The sequence below is a fragment of the Gracilinanus agilis genome, chromosome 4 (genome assembly GCF_016433145.1).
Source record: "Gracilinanus agilis isolate LMUSP501 chromosome 4, AgileGrace, whole genome shotgun sequence".
NCBI classification, from domain to species: domain Eukaryota; kingdom Metazoa; phylum Chordata; class Mammalia; order Didelphimorphia; family Didelphidae; genus Gracilinanus; species Gracilinanus agilis.
Window position 1 is genome coordinate 154,378,268 of NC_058133.1, and position 20,280 is coordinate 154,398,547.

At 38.7% G+C, this 20,280-nt stretch overlaps 1 protein-coding gene across 1 annotated transcript in view; it reads right to left on the bottom strand.

Moving 5' to 3' along the window:
• Window positions 1-7,524, bottom strand: part of MAP3K21 (mitogen-activated protein kinase kinase kinase 21) — a 57,861-nt gene extending 50,337 nt beyond the window's left edge. Inside the window, exons 1-2 of the mRNA XM_044677184.1 lie at window positions 6,685-7,524; window positions 6,465-6,615 (exon numbers count right to left, since the gene is read on the bottom strand). Of these exons, the coding sequence (XP_044533119.1) occupies window positions 6,465-6,615; window positions 6,685-7,440 (907 nt within the window). The 5' untranslated portion in view covers window positions 7,441-7,524. The remainder of the gene's footprint in view (window positions 1-6,464; window positions 6,616-6,684) is intronic.
• Between the last annotated feature and the right edge of the window lie 12,756 nt (window positions 7,525-20,280).

The window sequence follows — 20,280 nt, forward strand, 5'->3', positions numbered from 1 at the left end:
CATAATAGGTACTTAATTAATGCTTGCTGACTATTTTATATTAGCTTTAAAAATACTATGTTGCAAATTACAAACTTAAAAATGAAAGTAAAATCACAATTATTTTACATTACACATAAATGCTCAAAAATCTGGGTATCACATTTTAAGAAGAGAGTTCTGATAATCTAGAGAATGCATCAAAGAACAACAAATTGGTGAAATTCCTTAAGATCAAAATTAATGTAAATTGGTAGAAAGAACTAGAGAAAAGAAAACTTACGTGGAAAAGGAGACATTACAAGCCATGTTCAAGTAGTTGGGGGGCTATGAGGTAGAAGAATGGTTAAATCTGTTCTGCTTGGTCCCATAGGCTAAGCTGTGGAAGGAATGGAAACTTCCTAACACTGAAAACTAAAAAGATATAATAAAATGGTCTTCATTAGTACATAGTGATTCCCCCTTCAATATAGGTTTTCAATTAATTACTAAACAATAATTTTTAGATGAATAAAGGAATAAAAAAGTATTTAAGCATTACTTACTATGTATAAAAGACTATTCTAAGTGCTGAATGCGTTGCTGATGGACATTTTACTTACAAGTTAGATGTCCTCTATAGTACCTTCCAACATAAGATTATGGGATCCTAAGTCTTTACTGCAGATTCTCTTCAGTCTTTATCCTATACCTGAATTCATCATTCCCCCTAAACACTCTCCCCCACCTTCCAAACATCCCTATTACTATATGCTATCTCCTTCCTTACCTCAGTCCTGAAACCTAGGTGTTATCCTCAACTCACTATATCTCATTATTTTCTCCCATATCCAATCTGTTACTACAGCCTGTCGGTTTCATCTTTGCAAAATCAAACATAACTCTAGGTTATAGAAGGCCTCCCACACATTAAGGATGGCTGTGTATCAAAAATCTGTGAAATCACAGAGAAAAGACTTGCACTAAAAGAGATGTGGATAGGCTACAGTTTGTATCAAGGGAATCAATATACATAAATTAAATTAAATCTGTAGGGGGGATGTAGGTAAGGTAGAGAGTCAGGCCTAGGGTGTAAAGGACCTGGGTTCAAATTTGGCCTCAGACACTTTCTAGTTGTGTGATCCTGGCCAAGTTACTTAAACCCAATTGCCTAACCTTTGCTGCTCTTCTCTCTAAGAATTGATACTAAGACAGAAAGTAACAGATTAAAACAAACAAACAAAAAAACAAAAAAAACAAATATATAGAAAACAATTTGAATTAATTTTTTCTAGGTTTGTTTTGCTAGTGTTATTGTTGCTTAATGATGACTATTTTGTAATATGTTTAGAAGAATAACAATGTTTAGCTATTATCAGAAATTTATAAGAAAGAAGGCTGTCATGGTACAATGGAAAAAGTATAGGAATGCAAGTCAGCTAACTAAATTTGAGGACTTCTGTGACCTTGTAAAAGTCATATCTTCTGTGGTAGAGAAGCTTGAAGGTATCTTATAGCTAAAAACCCTTTGATTCTATATTAGACATTTAAAAAAACATATCCATTGATTTAACCCTGATTCAGCTGCCATTAGAATATTTCAAATGTTCCTATTATACCTCTTTGAATGGGAAAAAGCTTCTGCATGAGACAACATGCCTTAAATGGGAAAGGAAAAGAATAAAGCAGAGAAGGAATGTTGATTTTAATTAAAAATAAGTAATTAGTCATTTTCCAAGACAAATCTCTCAATCTGTTTAAGAAACTTATCTAGAAGTGTTAATTCCTATAATTTATTAAATTAAGTGATTTCTTCATACTTAAATATTCAAATAGCAAAATTAACCAGTGATTTCATTGACGTGGTTATTCCCTGTGATGTTACAAATATATTATCTATTTATGCTTGTTATTTATGACCGTCCATAAGTTTACCAAAAAATGTCCATTTGATTTGGTAACAACCCAAGGGAGCCAAAAGAGTATGTGGGCTAGCCAGTAATTATTCCTTGATCTTGACATATGACTAGCTCATCTTTTGACAGACTTATTCTGATCACAAATTTTTTTAATCATTATCTTTTACAACAATGATGTCGAATTCCAAGCCTACACAATGGCCAGACTAAAATATAACTGCTAAACATTTAACAAAATTTGGATAATGCTCATTTTTGGTTTTCTAAGTCAATATGCAGCTAATGGGATCCATTTCTATTTGAGTTTGACATCTCTCGTTATACTGCTTTTCCACCTCCATCTTCTACTACCACTACCACAACCACCACAGGTGCCTCAAGGGTGGGGAGCCTTCCCTTCTTTTATTAAAGGTCATTGATGGCAAACCTATGGCATGGGTGCCAAAGATGGCATGCAGAGAGCTCTCTGTGGGCAGGAGTGCTGCCCTCCCCACCCATACCCTAGAGTTTGTTACTATAAAGACAGAGGGACAGCTGCTCTCTTCTCCCTCTCCACCATGCCCAATGACCACCCTTCCATCCAGCAGCCCAATGGGAGTGCCTGGGGGTAAGATAGATAGTTCATAGGTGGCAAAGCTAGAAGGGAGCAAAGCACTGGGGCCACCCCTCTCCCCCTTTCTACACTCGCTGAGGACATTCCTTACTTCACCCACCCACCCCACTATCCAACAGCCCAATGGGAGCGCTTTCTCCCTCCCCTGTGTGGGATAAAGGGGGGGGCTTTGCCTTGCCTAGTACTCAGTGGGGGGGATGGGCATGGCACTTGGTCTGGGGGGGGGGGTAAGGAGGGTAGGGCCCAGCATTCCATCTCTAAAAGGTTTGCCATCTTTGTCTTAAGTGGTACAATACCACCTGCCTCCACTGGAGGAAGTGTTCCCTTCCCCAACCCAATATGCCATGTCCTCAAATCTAACACAGGGAGATTCAGGTAGGGACTTTGCTTCCTATCTCATTAAAAAAACCGAGGACATCCACTATCTCTTTTCCCCTGTTCCTCATCACTCAGATGCTTTGTGCCACTATTTTCTTCACCCATTTCACATAGAAAGATGGTTCCTATCCTTTTTGAAGACAAACTCTGCTACATGCACAAGTAATCCATTTTGTCTTGTCCAACAGACTGCCCCTCTATTATCCCCATTCTCTCACTAAGATTCAATTGCTCCCAGTTGATAAATTACTTCCCTATTGCCTATGAACATGCTCATGTCTCCCTCATTCTCAAAAACCTCACTTGAATCATCAATTCCCACTAGCTATCATTCTATAACTCTCCTCTTTTAAGGGCAAACACCTAAAGAAGGTCCTCCACTTACTTTATTCTCAATCTCTTAACTCTGCCATCTGATTTCTGACTTCATCAGCCAACCAAAATTGCTCCTTCCAAAGTTACTAATGATAAATAACCTTTTCTCAATTTTCAACCTTCTTGATAAGTCTGTAAACACTGTCAATTACCTTCTTCTTGATATTCTCTTCTTTCCAGGTTTTCATGACATTGCTATCTCCTATCTCTCATACTACCTATCTGACAGCTCCTCCTCTGTTTTTTTTGATGGATTTCCATGGAACCACTTCATTTCCCTAATCATGGAGATTGGCTCCTTTCTGACTTTTCTTTTATGCTACTCTATTTCACTTAATGATCTCATCAGTACCTATGGTTTCAATTATCATCTTGAATCAGGCAACTCTAAGATCTACTTGTTTATCTTGGACCTCCAGTCTTGCATCTCTGAAGACCTATTCAATATCTCAAATTGGATGTTCTGTAGACATCTTAAATTGAAAAATTAATTCAAACTTGTTACCTTTCACCAACACTTTTCCCTCTTCTTAACTTCCTCATTACAATCAAGTATATCACAATCTTCCCAGTCATTCAGGGTCACAACCTAAGTACTATCCTCAACTTCTCCCTTGATCACCCTGAACATCTAATTAGTGTTATTTTTATCTTCCTAACCTCTCTCCAATACATCTTTTTCTCTCTTCTGACACTGCTATATTATTCCGGCATGAGTTCTCATTCCTAAACGATTGAAATAACCTTCTGGTTGATTACCTTACATCAAGTCTCTCCCCACTCCAATACATCCTCCTCTTAGCTTTCAAACTGATCTTCCTAAAATGCAGGTCTGACCATATCACCTCCCTCCCCCCAGGTAATAGATCCCAGTAGCTCCCCATTACCTCCAGGATCAAATATAAAGTTCTCTGGCTTTCAAAGCCTTTAAAAATCTACCCCTTCATCCCTTTCCATTCTTCTTACACCTTAAACATCTCCACAAATCCTGTGATCCAATCCCAATGACCTTTTTGCTTTTCCTCACAAATAATATTCCACTTCCCTTTATGAGAATTTTCACTAGCTTTGTTTTCCCCAAGCCTGCAGAGTCCTCTCTCCTTATTTCTGCCTACTAACTTATCTGGCTTCATTCAAGTCTCAAGTCAGAAGTCCCACCTTCTGCAAGAAACCTTTCCTAAGCCTTAAAAGTATCCCTCACATAGTAGCTACTTAACAGATGCTAGATGATTAAATGGTTCTCTTTTTGAAAAAGGATGGCGAAATTTGTACTGATGATGTCTTTACTATATGTGGTTAATGAGTAAATAAATGCTAGTGTCCTTTATGTGCTGTTTAATCAGGAACTGAACTACTCTAAGGTCATTTCCTGCTCAGATGCTATTATTTTATGATTTGAGGATTTCTGCATGAGAAATAGGAGTAAAGGAGTTAACAGTCAACTTTTAGTGAGGAATTCTCTCTTGAAATAAAAAGTTAATAAATATAGTATTCACTTTTTGTAATAAAACTAGCTTTCAAAGGTCAACTCTAACTCCAATGATGAGGCAGTTCAAAAACATCCTGACAAAAAAACCCCAAAGGACAGACAGAACAGACTCACTCACTCACTCTCTCTGTCTCTGCCTCTGTCTCTGTCTCTCTCTCTCTATCTATCTATCTTAGAAAAGGTTAACTGTCCAGGCTAAGTTATAGCTTATTCTAGCAGGTCTTCCTAAGTTCTGAGGCCTTAAAGCTCTGGAGTAGGTTAGTGGTAGTTTTGGTGTTAAATCTTCATATAGCTTTAATGAGATTGCTTAATTTGAGATTTTTAAAACAAATATTTTTTTTATTATTAAAATAACTTTAAGTAGCATTTCTCTTTTCTACCCAATGATACCTAATAAGATATGTATTTAAATTATTTCCCCATCTTTTACTGAAAATCTAGAAAATTAGCCATAATTTATAAATAATTAAACTTCATCATACTGAGCAAATCTTTAAAACATAGAAGTGCTCATGCACAGAAATAGCTCTCAATATAAGTTTCTTATCTATTACCAGGAATATTCTCAGCTAGGGATCTAAGAATGTCTCCACTTGTGATCATTTTGCTTCAATGCCCCATGCACTGAGTAGGTCTCAAAAAAGTTACTTATCTACTAGTACCAAGAACCCTCCTGAGCTGGGGAACTAACGATGCCTCACTTACCTTTTTTCTTTTTTTTTTAAACCCTTACCTTCTGTCTTGGAGTAAATACTGTGTATTGGCTCCAAGGAAGAAGAGTGATAAGGGCTAGGCAACGGGGGTTAAGTGACTTGCCCAGGTCACACAGCTGGGAAGTGTCTGAGGCCAGATTTGAATGAGGACCTCCAGGGTCTCTAGGCCTACTCTCAATTTGCTGAGCTACCCACCTGCCCCCTCCCCTTATCTTTTTGATGAAGAGTGCTTTTTATAGAAAAAAAAAAAAAGGTAGGGGGAACTTTTGTGAAACCATCTTCAAAATGGGAAGAAAAAGTTACTCATGCAGTACAACTAAAACTGGTTAAGGGGAATAAAGAGTGGGGGTGGAGGGTGAAATATTTGAAGTCACTGAGAAAGTCAACCCCCATCTTCACACAAGTTCTATAACTCAGTAACTGGAGAAAGCCTTGGATGTTAAGGACCCATCCCAACAAAACCACTCTTCTCGTGGTTTTCAACCTGTGCTTGAATGAAAAGGACCTCTTGCCCCACTGTGAACCTCTTCACTTGGATTTTATACAGTGGCTAAGTGCCCCTAGAACCATAGAATCATTGAGTTTTCTTCAAAGGAAGTGTATTACGAGCTCCAAAGCTGGTTACGGGGGTCCCAAGAAACAGAGGAGGCTGGATTAGGATTCAAGATGTTTTTAGGTAAGCAGTCCCCTAATTCCAGGAGTTACAACTCTCAAGCTATGTGGAACTTTAGCAACTTTGGTAAACAAACCCCTCAACCCTCAAGCTGTGCTGACTCTAAGCAACTTTTAGATCCCTCAATTCCAGATTTAGTAAATTCCAGACTAGTTAACCCCAAGCAACATAGATAAGGAGACCTCTCAATTCCAAAAGAAGGAACTCTCAAGCTGACTGACCATAAGCAACATAAGTAAACAGATCTCTCAATTCCTGGAGTAGCAACTCCAGGTTGGTTGACCCTAAAACATCTTCGGTGAACTCTGGACCCTGGAAATCCTTGCCAAGTGATCCTCCTACTTACTGTTGCTAGATTTGAGGTCCCGATGTAGGATGGGTACTATGGCCTCCTCGTGCAGGTAGAGCATTCCTCGAGCGATCTGCACGGCCCAATTGACCAGGATGTGGGGAGGGATGCGGCGGGCTGGGCGCGCGCTGGGCGCAGCGCCCGATGGCTCTGGGGTCCCTGTGGCTGAGGGGAGCATCGGAGAGGAGGAGGAAGCAGCAGCATTGGTGGTGGGAGCGGCGGCCGCAGCTGCTGCCAGGGCCCGGTTGAGAGCCCCTCCACGGGCGAACTCAAGGACGAGGCAGAGGTTGGGCTGCTGCAGGCAGACGCCGCGCAGCTGGATGATGTTGGGGTGCCGCAGCATGGAGAAGAGCTTCGCCTCTCGCAGCACGCTGTCGGCCGCAGCCGCGGGGTCCTGCTCAGGATCCCGCCGCGCCGCCTTCACTGCCACCTCTTGGCCCGCCCAGGTGGCGCGGTACACCTGCCCAAAACCGCCAGCGCCGATCAGCTCTTTTAGCTCCAGCCACTCGAATTCGATCTGCATAGGAGAGCCAGGCCGCGGGACATCAGGTGGAGAAGGCGGCGGCGGCGGCGGGGGCACGGGCGGCGGCGGAGGAGGAGGAGGCTGGCGGGGCCGCTGGCGGGCGGGTTCCGGCGGCCGTGGCGGGTAGCAGGGAGCCACGTAGTTGGCGGGGAAGATGCCCAGGCGTCGCTGCACCTGGCCCGTCCACCAGCCCTCATCGCCCGACACTGCAGCGTCCTGAGACAGCACCTCTACCAGCTGGCCCCGCCGCAAGCTCAGCTCGTCTTCGCCGCTCGCCTCATAGTCGTAGAGGGCGGTCCAGAGTCGGCTGCCCCCTGCTAAACAAGAGGAGGATGAGCAGCAGGAGGAAGCTGAGGAAGACGAGGACGAGCCGCCTGCGCCCGCTGCAGGCGCTTCCCGGGCAGGGCCGGCAGGCCCCTCGGCCGCTCCTTCGGCGCCCGGGAAGGCCATGGTAGGGGTAATGGGAGGGAAAGGACGAGGAAGAAGAGGGCTAGATGAGAGAGGGAAACCCCGAGTTCAACCACCGGGCAGGCGCATCGTCCTCCCCCAACTTCTCCCCTCCGGGCCTCTCTCGCTTGGCCTTATGGCCACAGAGTTCGCTACAGCTGCAGCCGCCGCTGCGGGGGAGCTCCACGGCGACCTGAGGGAGACGAGAGAGCCAGTAGCGTGGAGGGGATAGGACGGACGTGAGCTGCAGGCAGTTGGAGTTGGGGGGCTCACAGCGTGCCCGGGGGGCAGCGGGCCCAAGCGGCGTGGACCCCCAGCTCTTCCTCAGTTGCCCCCGCCGCCGCCGCCGCCTCCACCGCAGCAGCGGCGGTCGCCAGCGCGGGCGCTGTCACCACCATGGTCGACTTCGGCCTGTCTCCAAGCTCACTTCCCGGCCTCTGCAGCGGTAGCAGCTCGGGCCACCGGGTCCCCTCCAATCGCCTCCCCTCATTGGAGCACCCTCCTCACGTGACCGGAGGAACGGGGAGGGGTGGGAGGAGGAAGCGGGGAACCCAGATAAGTTTTCAGGAAAGTTTAAACTGAATCTAGTGGAGCGCTCTGGAGTAGACCATCTCGGATACAGGTGAAGATCTCCCCAGAGTTCTTAATGTTTTTAGACTTACTTTCTATTTGGGGGGAATGGGTGGGGAAGTAAACGGTTCCAGAGCAAGAATGCTGTAGGTTCATTATCTCCGAGCAGAGCAGATCACATTACAGGTCGGAGTGCGGTTCCGAGCCAGGGAGTTTCACCTCACCAGATCACCAAGCCCAGAGCATTTCAGCTCCAAAGTGCATTGCGAGGCTGAGGTTACGAATCACAGGACAGAGTGCATGGCAGATCATTTTTGTCCAAGAACCGCCCCTCTCCAAGACAGTAAATCTCCTGTTTGCCCTCTTTCCCTGTGCTTGAATGGAAAAGGACCTCCTGTCCTCCTATGAACCCACTGACTTGGATTTATGTGACAGTGGCAGTGATTGTGTTACTAGTTTCTGGCCTTTTACAGTATTGTCCTCTCCCAACCTTAGACACTCCCACGCCCAAGGAAGGAGGTTAGACTAAGATAGTCATTATATTCTGCTATGGTGTACATATGATCAACATGAGATGTTCTGTAATCCACAAGGGACCAATAGGTGATGAATATATGTTCTACATCTTTTACATGCATCTGACATACTTAACTTCACATTCTGTATATTTATATAAATCAATGGCAATCAACAATGATTGATACATGATCAATATATGATACATACACTGACCAAATGCAATATACACATGTTAACACATGCAAGTAATCAGGTTGTAATACTCATTTAATCAGTATGTGTTGTACTCCAAGTGATATACACTTACTGATGTATATATACACATGATCAGTAAGCATGGGTGGATACAAAAACAAAGTTTAGTATTCAAGAATTGTTTTTTTCAGAAACATTCATCATAATACAAACATAGTACAAACAAAAATCAGGAGCTTACATTCAGTCCTATATTTGAAGTTTTGAATAGGATAGGCATATCCCCCACATGCATTGCAGAACAAGGGGAATGAATAATTGGGTATTGGACATCCAGCCTTGTGGGGCTTTTCACAAAAAGTAGCAAGACAGTATCAGGCAGCAAGACCTCTCCTTTCTCTTCAGAAGGGGCCTCACACCTGCAGATATTTAGGGTGGGTTCTTTTTGTCCTTTGACAAGATGATGAAAAATCATATAACTGACTTTTTTGTGCAGTCCAGCAAGGTCCCAATCAATATTCACTTGCTTCAGCTCAAGATAACAAGAGCATATACTAATTTAAGACCTTTTCTAATGGCTTGCTGCCAAACTAGTGTAGACTTGCAGCTAGTTCTAGGGCACACACCTCCATGCAGTCCCACCAGGTTAGAAGGCTGCAAGATGGCCTTATCTGGCTCCAAATACTAGTACACTAATTTTCAGGTCTGGCCCTACTGCAGCAGAGGCATCAGCCACACTTAACTGGTGCCATAGCTTGTAGTCTGCTGGTCAGAACCAGGAGAGGAATGAAGGCACTGGTATCACAATACTTAACTCTGAAGAATGTTCCCATATGGAATTCTGAAGCCCAGGAATGGCAACTGGCACAGGTCTTAGTACTTAGTAGCAAGACAGTTCAGGCTACCGCTGCTTTGTACCAAGATGCAGTTCCTTTCCCTATGCTTGAGGGAGAAGGAGACCTAACTAGGATATGCATCTGATGCACAGGAACATTTTCCCAAAGCACCTAAACTTTCAATGCTCTAGGCTGCCCTCCAAGACTAAACTTCAGAGAAGATACCAACCCTCGTGCATTAATAAATTGTTTTCTCACATATAACAATGAAAACACAGGCCTAATCTCCATCTCTTATAATAATAATTATGGTGGTTCACATATAGTACTTTAATGTTTACAAAATTCTTTACTCAAAACAACTCTGTGACATATAAAAGGTGTTTAATATTGATATAGGCATTATAAATATTATTAACGTCTGATTTATTGATGAACAAAGTGAGTCCCTGAGAGATCTGTTCAACATTACTCAGCTAGTGCCAGAATCTGGACTTAGCTCCACGTCCTATAATTTTGAATCTCATATCATTCTCTTTTGCTTACCAAGGCTAACCCCTTTAGCTGTTCAAGTGATTCCAGGGAATGCTATCTATACCAATAGGATCCACTCTGTTGGATCCTCTCTGACTTATTTTCAAGTAGTCCCTGTCGACTAGTTTATTCTCTACTGCCTACAAATATGTCCATGTCTTGCCCATCAAAAAACCCTCATCTGATCCTTCCATCCCTGCTATCATCATATATCTCTTTTCCCCTTAATGGTTACACTCCTTGCAAAGGTCATCTACAATATCTCCACTTTTCTCTCCTTTTATTCTTTTCTTACCTCTTATAATTCAGTTCTCAACCTCATCATTCCAAAAAACTGCTCTTTCCAAAGTTACAAAATTGTCTTAATTGCTAGATACAATGATCTTTTTTACATTTCTCATTCCAACTTCTTTGTAGTCCTTGACACTGATGATCACCACCTTCTTGATATCCTCTCTTTTCTAGATTATTAGAATACCACTCTCTCCTGGTTTTCTCAACTTTCTAACTACTCCTTTCTCAGTTCTTCCTTGCTTTATTCACATTCAATTCATATTTGTTTTCAGACCATACCTTTTCACCATCAGTGTCCCATAGGGTTGTTTTCTAGACTTGCTTCTCTTCTCCCCTTACACTGCTTACCTTGTTTCAATAACTGCCATGGATTTAATTACCATCTCTAGGCTGATGACTTTCAGATCTACCTATCCTTTCCTAACTTGTCTTACTGACCTCCAATTTCGCATCTCCAAATGCCTTTTAGATGTCTTGAACTAGATCTTCAGTACACAACTTAACTCAGTATGTCTAAAACCAAACTTTCCCCCTAAACTTTTCCTACTTCCTACCTTCCCTATTACTGTAGAGGGCAACACCATCCTCTCAGTCCCTCAGACTCCAAACCTAGGTGTCATCCTTGACTCCCTTCTCTTATCCCTCCCCTCATATCCAATCCAAGATTTGTTGATTTTGCCTTTGTAAAATATCTCAAATATGTCTCCTCTCTCCTCTGATAGTGCCACCACTCTGATGAAGGTCACCTCATCAGTAGCCTGTTGGTGAGTCTGTTTGCCTCAAGTCTCTGCCCAATCCAATCTATAATCTAGTCAGCCACCAAAGTGATTTTCTCAGAGCTCAAGCCTGACCCTTTTACTCTGACATTTTCACTCCCTTGCTCAATAAACTCCAGTCGTTCTCCATTGTTTCTAGAATCAATTACAAAATCCTCTGTTTTGTTTTCAAAACTCTTTATAACTTAGTCCCTTACTACCTTTGCAGCTTTCTTATACCTTTCTCTGCCATATACTCTTTGATTCAGTGATGCTGGCCCCTGACTGTTCTGTGAAGAAGATACTCCACCTCTTATCTCTGGGCATTTCTCTGGCTGTCCTCCATGCCTGGAATATTTTTCCTTCCTTGTCTCTGCTTACTGACTTCACTGATTTCCTTTATGTCCCAACTAAATTCCACCTGAAAGTAACCACTAATAAAAAAGGTGGACAAGCAATTTTAAAAAGGAAGCCATTGAAGCATTTTAAAAGAGAAAATCAGAGATAAAAAAATTATTTGCTTTCCAAACACCTCAGACAACAGAAATACAAATATATCAACCAAGGACAAAATATAAAAATAACAGAGAAAGAGAAACAAGGGCGAAATATAAGGCAAATAGGATTCATAGTGAAAAAAAGAAGCCTAAAACATTATGAACTAATTTTCACAATACACCTCCTACAGCTGAATTAGTGGGAGTTTTTTGTAGTACTAAATTACAGCATGGGGAGATTTGTAAAAGGTGGGATGGTAAGAAGAAAATGAGGAAAACATGTAATGTATGCTAATCAAGTCAAAAGCTGACAATGAAGGGAAAATAATTCCTAGAACCTCTCAAAAAGGATGGTCTAAATGAGAGGAAAGAGAGGAAAAACAGTTACCTGTTGGTCCAATTGAAGAATATGCCCATGAGGAAGAGAGATATTCTACAAAAGATAGAAACATTAAAATGGGCACAATTTGCAGACTTGGTTCTTAAACAATCCACTCATTTTCTCCCAGGAGTAGGGCAATCAGAATTCCTAGGGCATAAACTGACACTCAGAAGAATTGGAGGATATGGTTACAAATAGGAAAATTCATAGTAAATGAAAAAAATATAATGAGAGCAAAGGGCAAAATGAACCGCACAATCAGAAATATAGGAAGATTCCTATCATGGAACATTACTTCTATCCTTCTTTTCATATGCAGGAATTGGTTATTTCTAAGAGCTGGGCACAAGAGAAAAATGGAACTTGGAAAATATCTACAAGACAATAATATGGAAACAATTTAGAAGAGGGATTTTTTCAGTTTCTTTGAAAAAGAATTCTATAAAGAATATAAGGAATTAAGGACTAAATAAATGTAAAGGTCATGAATCGAAGAATAAAAATCTAGACTGACAGAAAGGGAATATAAATAATTGAGAAAAAGAGGGAAAGATCCTTTTTAGAAAAAGTAAAGAAATTAAACTTAAAAACTAACCAATGAGTTAATGTCCAGGAATTGTATTGTTTGTGGTGCTTGTGTTGATCATTTTCACTGTTACAAAATGAATTTCCTGTTTTTCCTCTAATATTGTGCTGAAGTATTTTCAATAAAATTGTGTTGCAAATTGAAAACAAACAAAAAAAAACTAACCAATGAAACAAGTCAAAAGTAAGGTTAATGCATGGGATTTCCCATGACTACTTAACTGAGAGGAGAAAAAAGAGGTGAAGAATTAGATAGCTAAATAAAAGGAAGAATGATAAAAGTAATATTAAGTTAGGCAAAGATTCGCAAATAGGGGAAGGAGTAACAAATGTGAGGTGGGATAGGACTTACAGGTGAGAGGAAGAGATCTAGTGGGCATAGTATTGCCTTTGTAACCAAGGCTCAAAGCCTATTTGCAGAATACTTTCCTCATTTGGTGGAGATTATTCAGGCAGAAGTGGAGTTCAGAGTTTGGGGGGATAGAAATCTTTGCTCTATGACCCTGAACAAGTCATCTAACCCCCAATGCCTAACCTTTACCACTCTTCTGCCTTAGAATCAATAGAACACTAAAAGCAATAACCATTTTCTCCTTGGATGAGATCTAGGACCTTTTCTCATGATTAAACTAAGATATCTCTCCTCTATTTAATGACTCTGATTTCTGTTTGCTAACAGCTTATAAAAATGGGTTTATTTGCTATTCATCATCTGTGATCTTTGTGTAACTGGAATTTTGTCAGAAAAAAGTCAAGTCTTGGAGCTATTTATATAGATTGGGGCATGTTTCCCTATTAAGAGATAGCAACTAGAAGCCTAGCTTGAACCTTAATTTTTTTCCCCTTTACACTAACATTATTTGGGAAGGGAGAGACAAACATATGATTTTATTCCAGTATCCTTACTCTGAAGAGACCCGAGTGGCCAGCCTCTGGAAACAATCTTCTACTCCTCCTGACAGGAATCAACGTCTCCCTTATAGAAGAAATGGGAAGAGGAGAGACTATAGGAATATTTGTTCTCGTATCACTTTAAGCCACATCTAGACAGACCCATGTGCATACCCATAAGCTACATTAACCACACAGACACACCATCACCATCATCTTCACCACCACCCTTAAGTAGATTAAGATAAAATAACTGGAGACAAAATACTGTCTTTATAGAAGGGAGAGAATCCTAATTCAGAGAACCAAAAACCATATGTATACCTAGACCTCATAACTTTACATGAGAATGGATTAAACAATCTAATACAACACAAAAGTTGCAATTTAGATGACAAAACAAAACATTTGTTGATTACAAAAACCTATCCCCTTAATAAAAATGAGAGAACAAAATTTGCTATGAATTGTGTAAATGTAAAACATAGGTGTTATAATCATGCCATCTAAGGAAAACCAAAAATTCACAACATAAAAAGAAATAAACATAGAAATTAAATTATACTGAAGGAACCATAGGCAAAAAAGCAATATTAGTATTCAATGTATGTGCTTCAAATGCTTTGACATTTAAATACATAAAGGAAAAATTAACGGAATTATAAGAAGACAGGGACAAAATAGATGCTAACAGGAGATTTTATTATTCCTCTCTGTTTTGTATAAATCTAACAAAAAGGATAAACAGAAGGAAAAATACAGAACTAAGCAAAATGCTAAAGAACTATAGCAAAAAGACATTTTCAAAATAGGAATGCTAAAGAATACATATTTTTCAGTACTTTATTGAACTTTTATAAAAATTTACTATGAATTAGGGCACAGAGATCACAAAGAAATGTAAACAGGTAGAAATAGTAAACCCATCCTTTCCTTACTCTGATACATTAAAAATAGTAATCAACTCATGGAATGCATACACATAAACATATACATACATACAGATACACTCATTCCACATAAGGGCAGTGGATCTGGTTTGTTGCTGGATTTATGTTTGACTTCTAATACATTCCCATTTCTTACCAATACATCAAGACCTTTGATTTAATAAAGCAGATGATTTGCCAAAATAACAATTATTTCATTTCAATTATCTCTTCAAAATCTTTATTGGTTCAGGTTGAGAAGGAATATAGGCTGTATCTGAATGCAATAACCACAAATGGAAAACTCAGTTTCTACTATCTTAATGTTTGGTATGAATGTGTTTATGCATGTGCATGTGCATATGTGTACACACAAACCCAAAAGTCATTCCTCAGTAGGAATGTGATTGAAGAATATGAATGATTCTCAAAAAAACTACAAATTACTAACAACTATCTGAAAGAATGTTCCAAATCTCTAATTGTAAGAGAAATGAAAATCAATACATCCTTGAGGTTTCATCTCAAGCCCTACAAATTGACAAAGACCATCAAAGATAGGAATAAGTAACAAAGTAGGGGTTATGGGAATGCAGAAACACCAGTGTTTTGTTTTGAATCTACACATCAATATATCCATTTTGGAAAGCAATTTGTTTGGTATTATACAAAAGTAGGAAGTCCATTGGTATGGCACAAGGCATATATTTTCAGAGTTTTTCAAAGTATTGATCAGTAATGCTGTTTTTTAATCTCTTTTTTTCCTGTAAAGACCAGAAATCCTTTCCAAATGCCAGTCAACTGCCATACACTGGGAAGGCAAACTAACCTAGCTAAAGTAGCAAGGAACTCTGAGGCAGGATGTGCCAGGCAAGTCAGAACACCATCACAAACACAAACACCTTGTCTACCATCTCCTTTATGATCCCGATGGAGATAACCCAGGACTCTTGAATCCAACAGTTTTGAAAATAACAAAATTTCCAGCCACTGCCCTCAGCCATCATCCTGGAAAGCATGGTAGAGATTCAACATGGCAGCTACAGCTGCAGGTACTTGTCACAGTTACTGAAGACCAGCAAAAGAAAGTTCTTGCCACTAAGGCCTTTGGCACTATCAAACAGTTCTACATCAGAAAGTGATAATGTTTTATCAATGGAAATGATATTAAAGAAGAGGTATCAACATCTGCTTTGCTACTGTTCCTTAAGAACCATGGGACTTTCCCTCTCACTGACTGATTTTCCATATATGTTATGTCCTTCTTTAAAATGTTAGCTCCTTAAAAATAGGTATAGTTTAACTTTGCTATTTGTACACCCACGGCTTTGCACATATTAAACACTTCATTAGTGCCTTATTCATTCATTCATTCATTCATTTGCTGTCTTTTTTTGTCTATAAAATATTATTTGGTATTTGGTATGATTCTCTGGGAGGGGGAATGATAATCTGAAGGGAATAGATGGTGATTCAAATAAAAACTATCAATTAAAACACAGTTTAAAAAAAGCAAAATTTCAAAGTAGGATATTTGCACCATGTAGGGGGAGATTCTTTCATTTGTTATCTTTGTATTGGGCGCCCAGCTCAGTTTACTGCACATAGCATATATTTAATAAATATCAGTTTTATCTAATTGATTCAAAAGTCAATTCACCATAGATATAAATGATTGAATATACTTTAGGTTTTACATTTAGAAATTAGAAACAGTACCAAATTGAAGCAAAAAATCTAACTGAAAAGATGGGTATCTGATGAGGTGTTTATGAGTAGATTTGTGCTACCACCACAAAAGTGTCTCCCTGAAAATTAACCACATAATTTGCCCTGCTCCTTGTTACCTCAATTTCTAGACCGGTAGTGGTAAAATCCAAAGACCTTCAAACGATTTCTATAATGCATAAATAGAGGCCAAACAACAGTCTTCAAAGACTTTTTTTTGAAACCACGTTACAATTTATGCAAACTCAATAATGCCTTGAATAATTGAGCTGTGATTCACTGGCATTTTTAAATTTGTTGTCTTTGAGAATACTGTATAAAGTAAACTAAAGACTATATGCCCTTGATTTCTTATGGCAATAAGATAAATAAACATGCAAAAGACGACCAAAAAGATTAGACAGGTATTCTAACAGGTAAGTTCATAATAGATTTTCCTTTTATCTACTTAAGTTTTAAAACTAAAAAGGAAGTAAACATTTAGATTGAGGTCAGACTGCCAGCACAGTTGGGTATATATATGAAAATATGGATAAAAACATTATTTCAAATTATATCTGCATATCTTCTAATATCCCATCATAAGAGTCTTGGCTACATCTACTTCTCTGGCATTCTTTGGATGAGTTAATATAATTAGAGTTCAATTTATCAAATGTGTCTATAAATCTGAAAATAGGTCTGCACACTGTTAGTAATGTTTAATTCTCTGTCTTTCTAAGTGGTTATATCCAAACTTTTCTGAAGCTTTAGACAAAGAATGTGGTTTCAAAACCCTCCACTCATTTTAATCACTAAAACAAGTCTGGACTATTGTCTTCCTGTTAGTGGGTAAAGTTACAGATTTCAGCCAGTAACTAACAGAACTGCCAATTCAAACAATGAAAGACTTTACTAAATACTGCAACTATGTGAAAACTAAAGGGGATTTAGAAAGCCAAGGTCTTAGAATCTTGACCATATCTAGGCTGAAATAGCCATATAAAGCTAATGACCCTGAGTGTAAGATAGGAAGACTGCTTTGCCCCTCTGAATTGTACATTTTTTATCACTATTTAAAAAAATAGCACTTACCAAACCGTTTGAAAATATAATGGCATTACTCATGAATTATTAGAAAGGTTGGATTACGTAATTATTTTTTCTTTCCAGATTAGAAAATCAAGGTAGAGATGTGCTATGTCATCTGCCCAAGGTCAGGGTGAGTCAACTGTAGTAATAGGTTTTCAGTTATTTCTATTTATTGAATTCCCACAACACGGTAATTGTATTAAAGAATATATAATAAGTTGCTTTCGGCTTCTCTTGTATTCATCCTTAAAATTCCTAACTAAAGAACATGATACCTCTTTATTTTTTAGGTGACTTTTCTTGCCTGGACAAATTAATCGGCTACCTTTTCTCCCACACCTTTTTTCCTTATAGTATTTTCTTACATGTCAGTTTTATTTTTGGCTTCTTATTAAGTCATATTTTTGCAACATCATACTTTAGAAGGAGGACTTTAAGGATAGAGATCAAAAGGTTTTGGTTCTAAGCTATTATTGCTGAGTTAACCTTGAGCTAGTAATTTTAATTCTCCTGGCCTCAGTTTCCTCATTCACAAAAATAGGATTAATACCACATATTTACTTTATAATGATGAATAAAATAAGCATTAATGAGATTAGCATAATAAAATAATGCCCATTTTTAAGGACCATGAGGGGGGGAAGTCACCATATAATATTATTCTAATTACTAAACAAAAATATATGCTATTTCAGCTTTTTTAGTTCCAGGTTTCTTCCTTAAAGCAATCTCTTTTTCTTTTTTCATTCTTGCTCAGTGTCTTGCTTGATTTCTCAAATTCACCTTGCTGACCTGTGTTTCTTTTTCACTCAGTTATAGTATGTACCAGTTCTGACTACTCTGATTTAGTTCATTCCTGTTCTTGCCTCCATTTCTCTAACATCAATGTTAGCTTTATTCTCTGCAAAAATTTCCATTGCCAAAAAGCATGTGTCATGATGACTTCTTCCTGATTGGCATTATTTTCTGGGTACTTCCTTGCCAGATTTTCTTCTTGTTCACTTTCATTTAATGTCTGTCCTATGTACCATTTAGGGTTGTTTAGTGGACCCAAAAAAGATGATTGATGTGAAAAGGTTTACAAAATGACAAAGTGCTATGCAAATATACAGCACTATTATTATTATTATTATTACTTAATTGTAGGAATATTTAAAGTCTTCATGGTATTTCAGATGCTACTGCCCATTTTTGGTTTGGGTCTCTTTTGGCTTCTGTCTCTTATTGACCCTTCTACATTTGTCTACTATATCTTATCTACTTTTCTCTTTCTTTGTAGCAAATCAGATTTCTTTGGAGTAAGTAAGTTTGAATTATTCAATGCATTACATGTTTTCATAGTATCAGTCTGCTCCCCCCTTCTTACTTCCAATGTACAGAATTAAACATTAAGGAAGAAAATAAATCTAGAAAATTAGAAGTTGCATGTTAAGTAACTAGGTGGCATAGTTGATAATGTGCAGGATTTGGAATCAGGAAGACCTGAGTTTGAATTCTGCCCCAGTCACTTGTTAGCTTTGTGTACCTGAGCGAATCTCTTAAAGTTTCTCAGTCTTATTTTCCTCATCTGTAAAATGGAGATTATAATAGTACCTGTCTGATTCTTGTGAGAATCAAGTGAGATCAATTTAAACTTTAACCTGTAACTTAAAACTCACAAACTCTAAGGTGCTGTATAAATGTTATTTTCCTCCTCCTCCTTGCTAAATTTCTATTACTTTATATTCTAGTTTGATACATTGTGTTGCTAGATTTATTCTAAGACAATCATTTCAAGGAATTTTTTATATTCTTGCATGTTTTCAAGTTTCAAATTAGTTTTTATATATTTACCCATTACTTATCTTAAAAGAACTGGAAAAACCTTCATTTTCCTTATATTAAGAAGAGAATTCTCTTATCTAAGGCAAGCAGCTATGCCACCTAGTAATGCACTCCTAACACTTATTTTTTTATTCAGTAATCCTCATTATTCTTAGGGGAGCAGTAATAGGCTAGAGCAGTGATGGGCAAACTATGCCCCTCCGACCAGATGCTGCCCCCTGAAATGTTCTATCCCCTGGGCAACATTATTACTAATCTGATGAATACAATGAGTAGAATATAATACAATGAAACTTCAAAAGAGTTGCCTTAGAAACAGACTGACAGATGAGCATTTCCTTTCCTTTGGCCCCCTCTTTAAAAAGTTTGCCCATCACTAGAGAAGAAATAACTCTTTTCCCTACAACTCAGGAAAAACACAGCAGTTTTCTGTGTATTTATACTACATTATTTTTTTGAAAGTTAGAACTCTAAGGGACTTTTATGCCTATCATGTATAAAAAGGAGTATGATTCAAGGCATGGTAGAAATAAAGACTAAGACCATCTTTGAGGGGACATTGATATATATATATATATATATATATATATACACATATATATGTATATATATAAATGTAGATATACATGTATATATTTATATACACACAATGAATAGATCATATATACATACACTGCATAGAAAATAGTGTCTATATGAAGTGCATAGATTATTCTTGAGGACTTCAATATACATGCTAATGTCCAATCAAATACTTGGCTTCATCAATTTCCTCAACTCCCATGATCTATTCCTTTACCTAAGCCACACACAAAGTTCTAGTCTTAATTCTTCATCAAAATAATTCTATGAAATTCTTCCAACTATAACTTTATATCCTTTAATCTTTCTCTATGGATCACCTCTACCAGACCAATTATTTGTTCACGTCATGACTTTTGTTCACCCCAGAAATCTGCTCTCCTTGGCCAGCACTTTCTTTCTTCCCTTCCCAATTCTGACCCTAAAGTATACTAGTTTAAAGATACCCTTTCTTCACCTTCATAATCCCTTCAAGAACTTTTTAATTTGTTATACTTTCTTCATTTATACTTTGCTGAATCTCAATCTTCAGAGTAAAATTAGTATCTGTTCTCTCTGATCTTTGACTGTTCTTAATTAGCCCTAGAGGAAGTCAAACAACCTTGCTGATTGGGTCCACTACAAAATTATATTATTTAATCTCAACCAGGC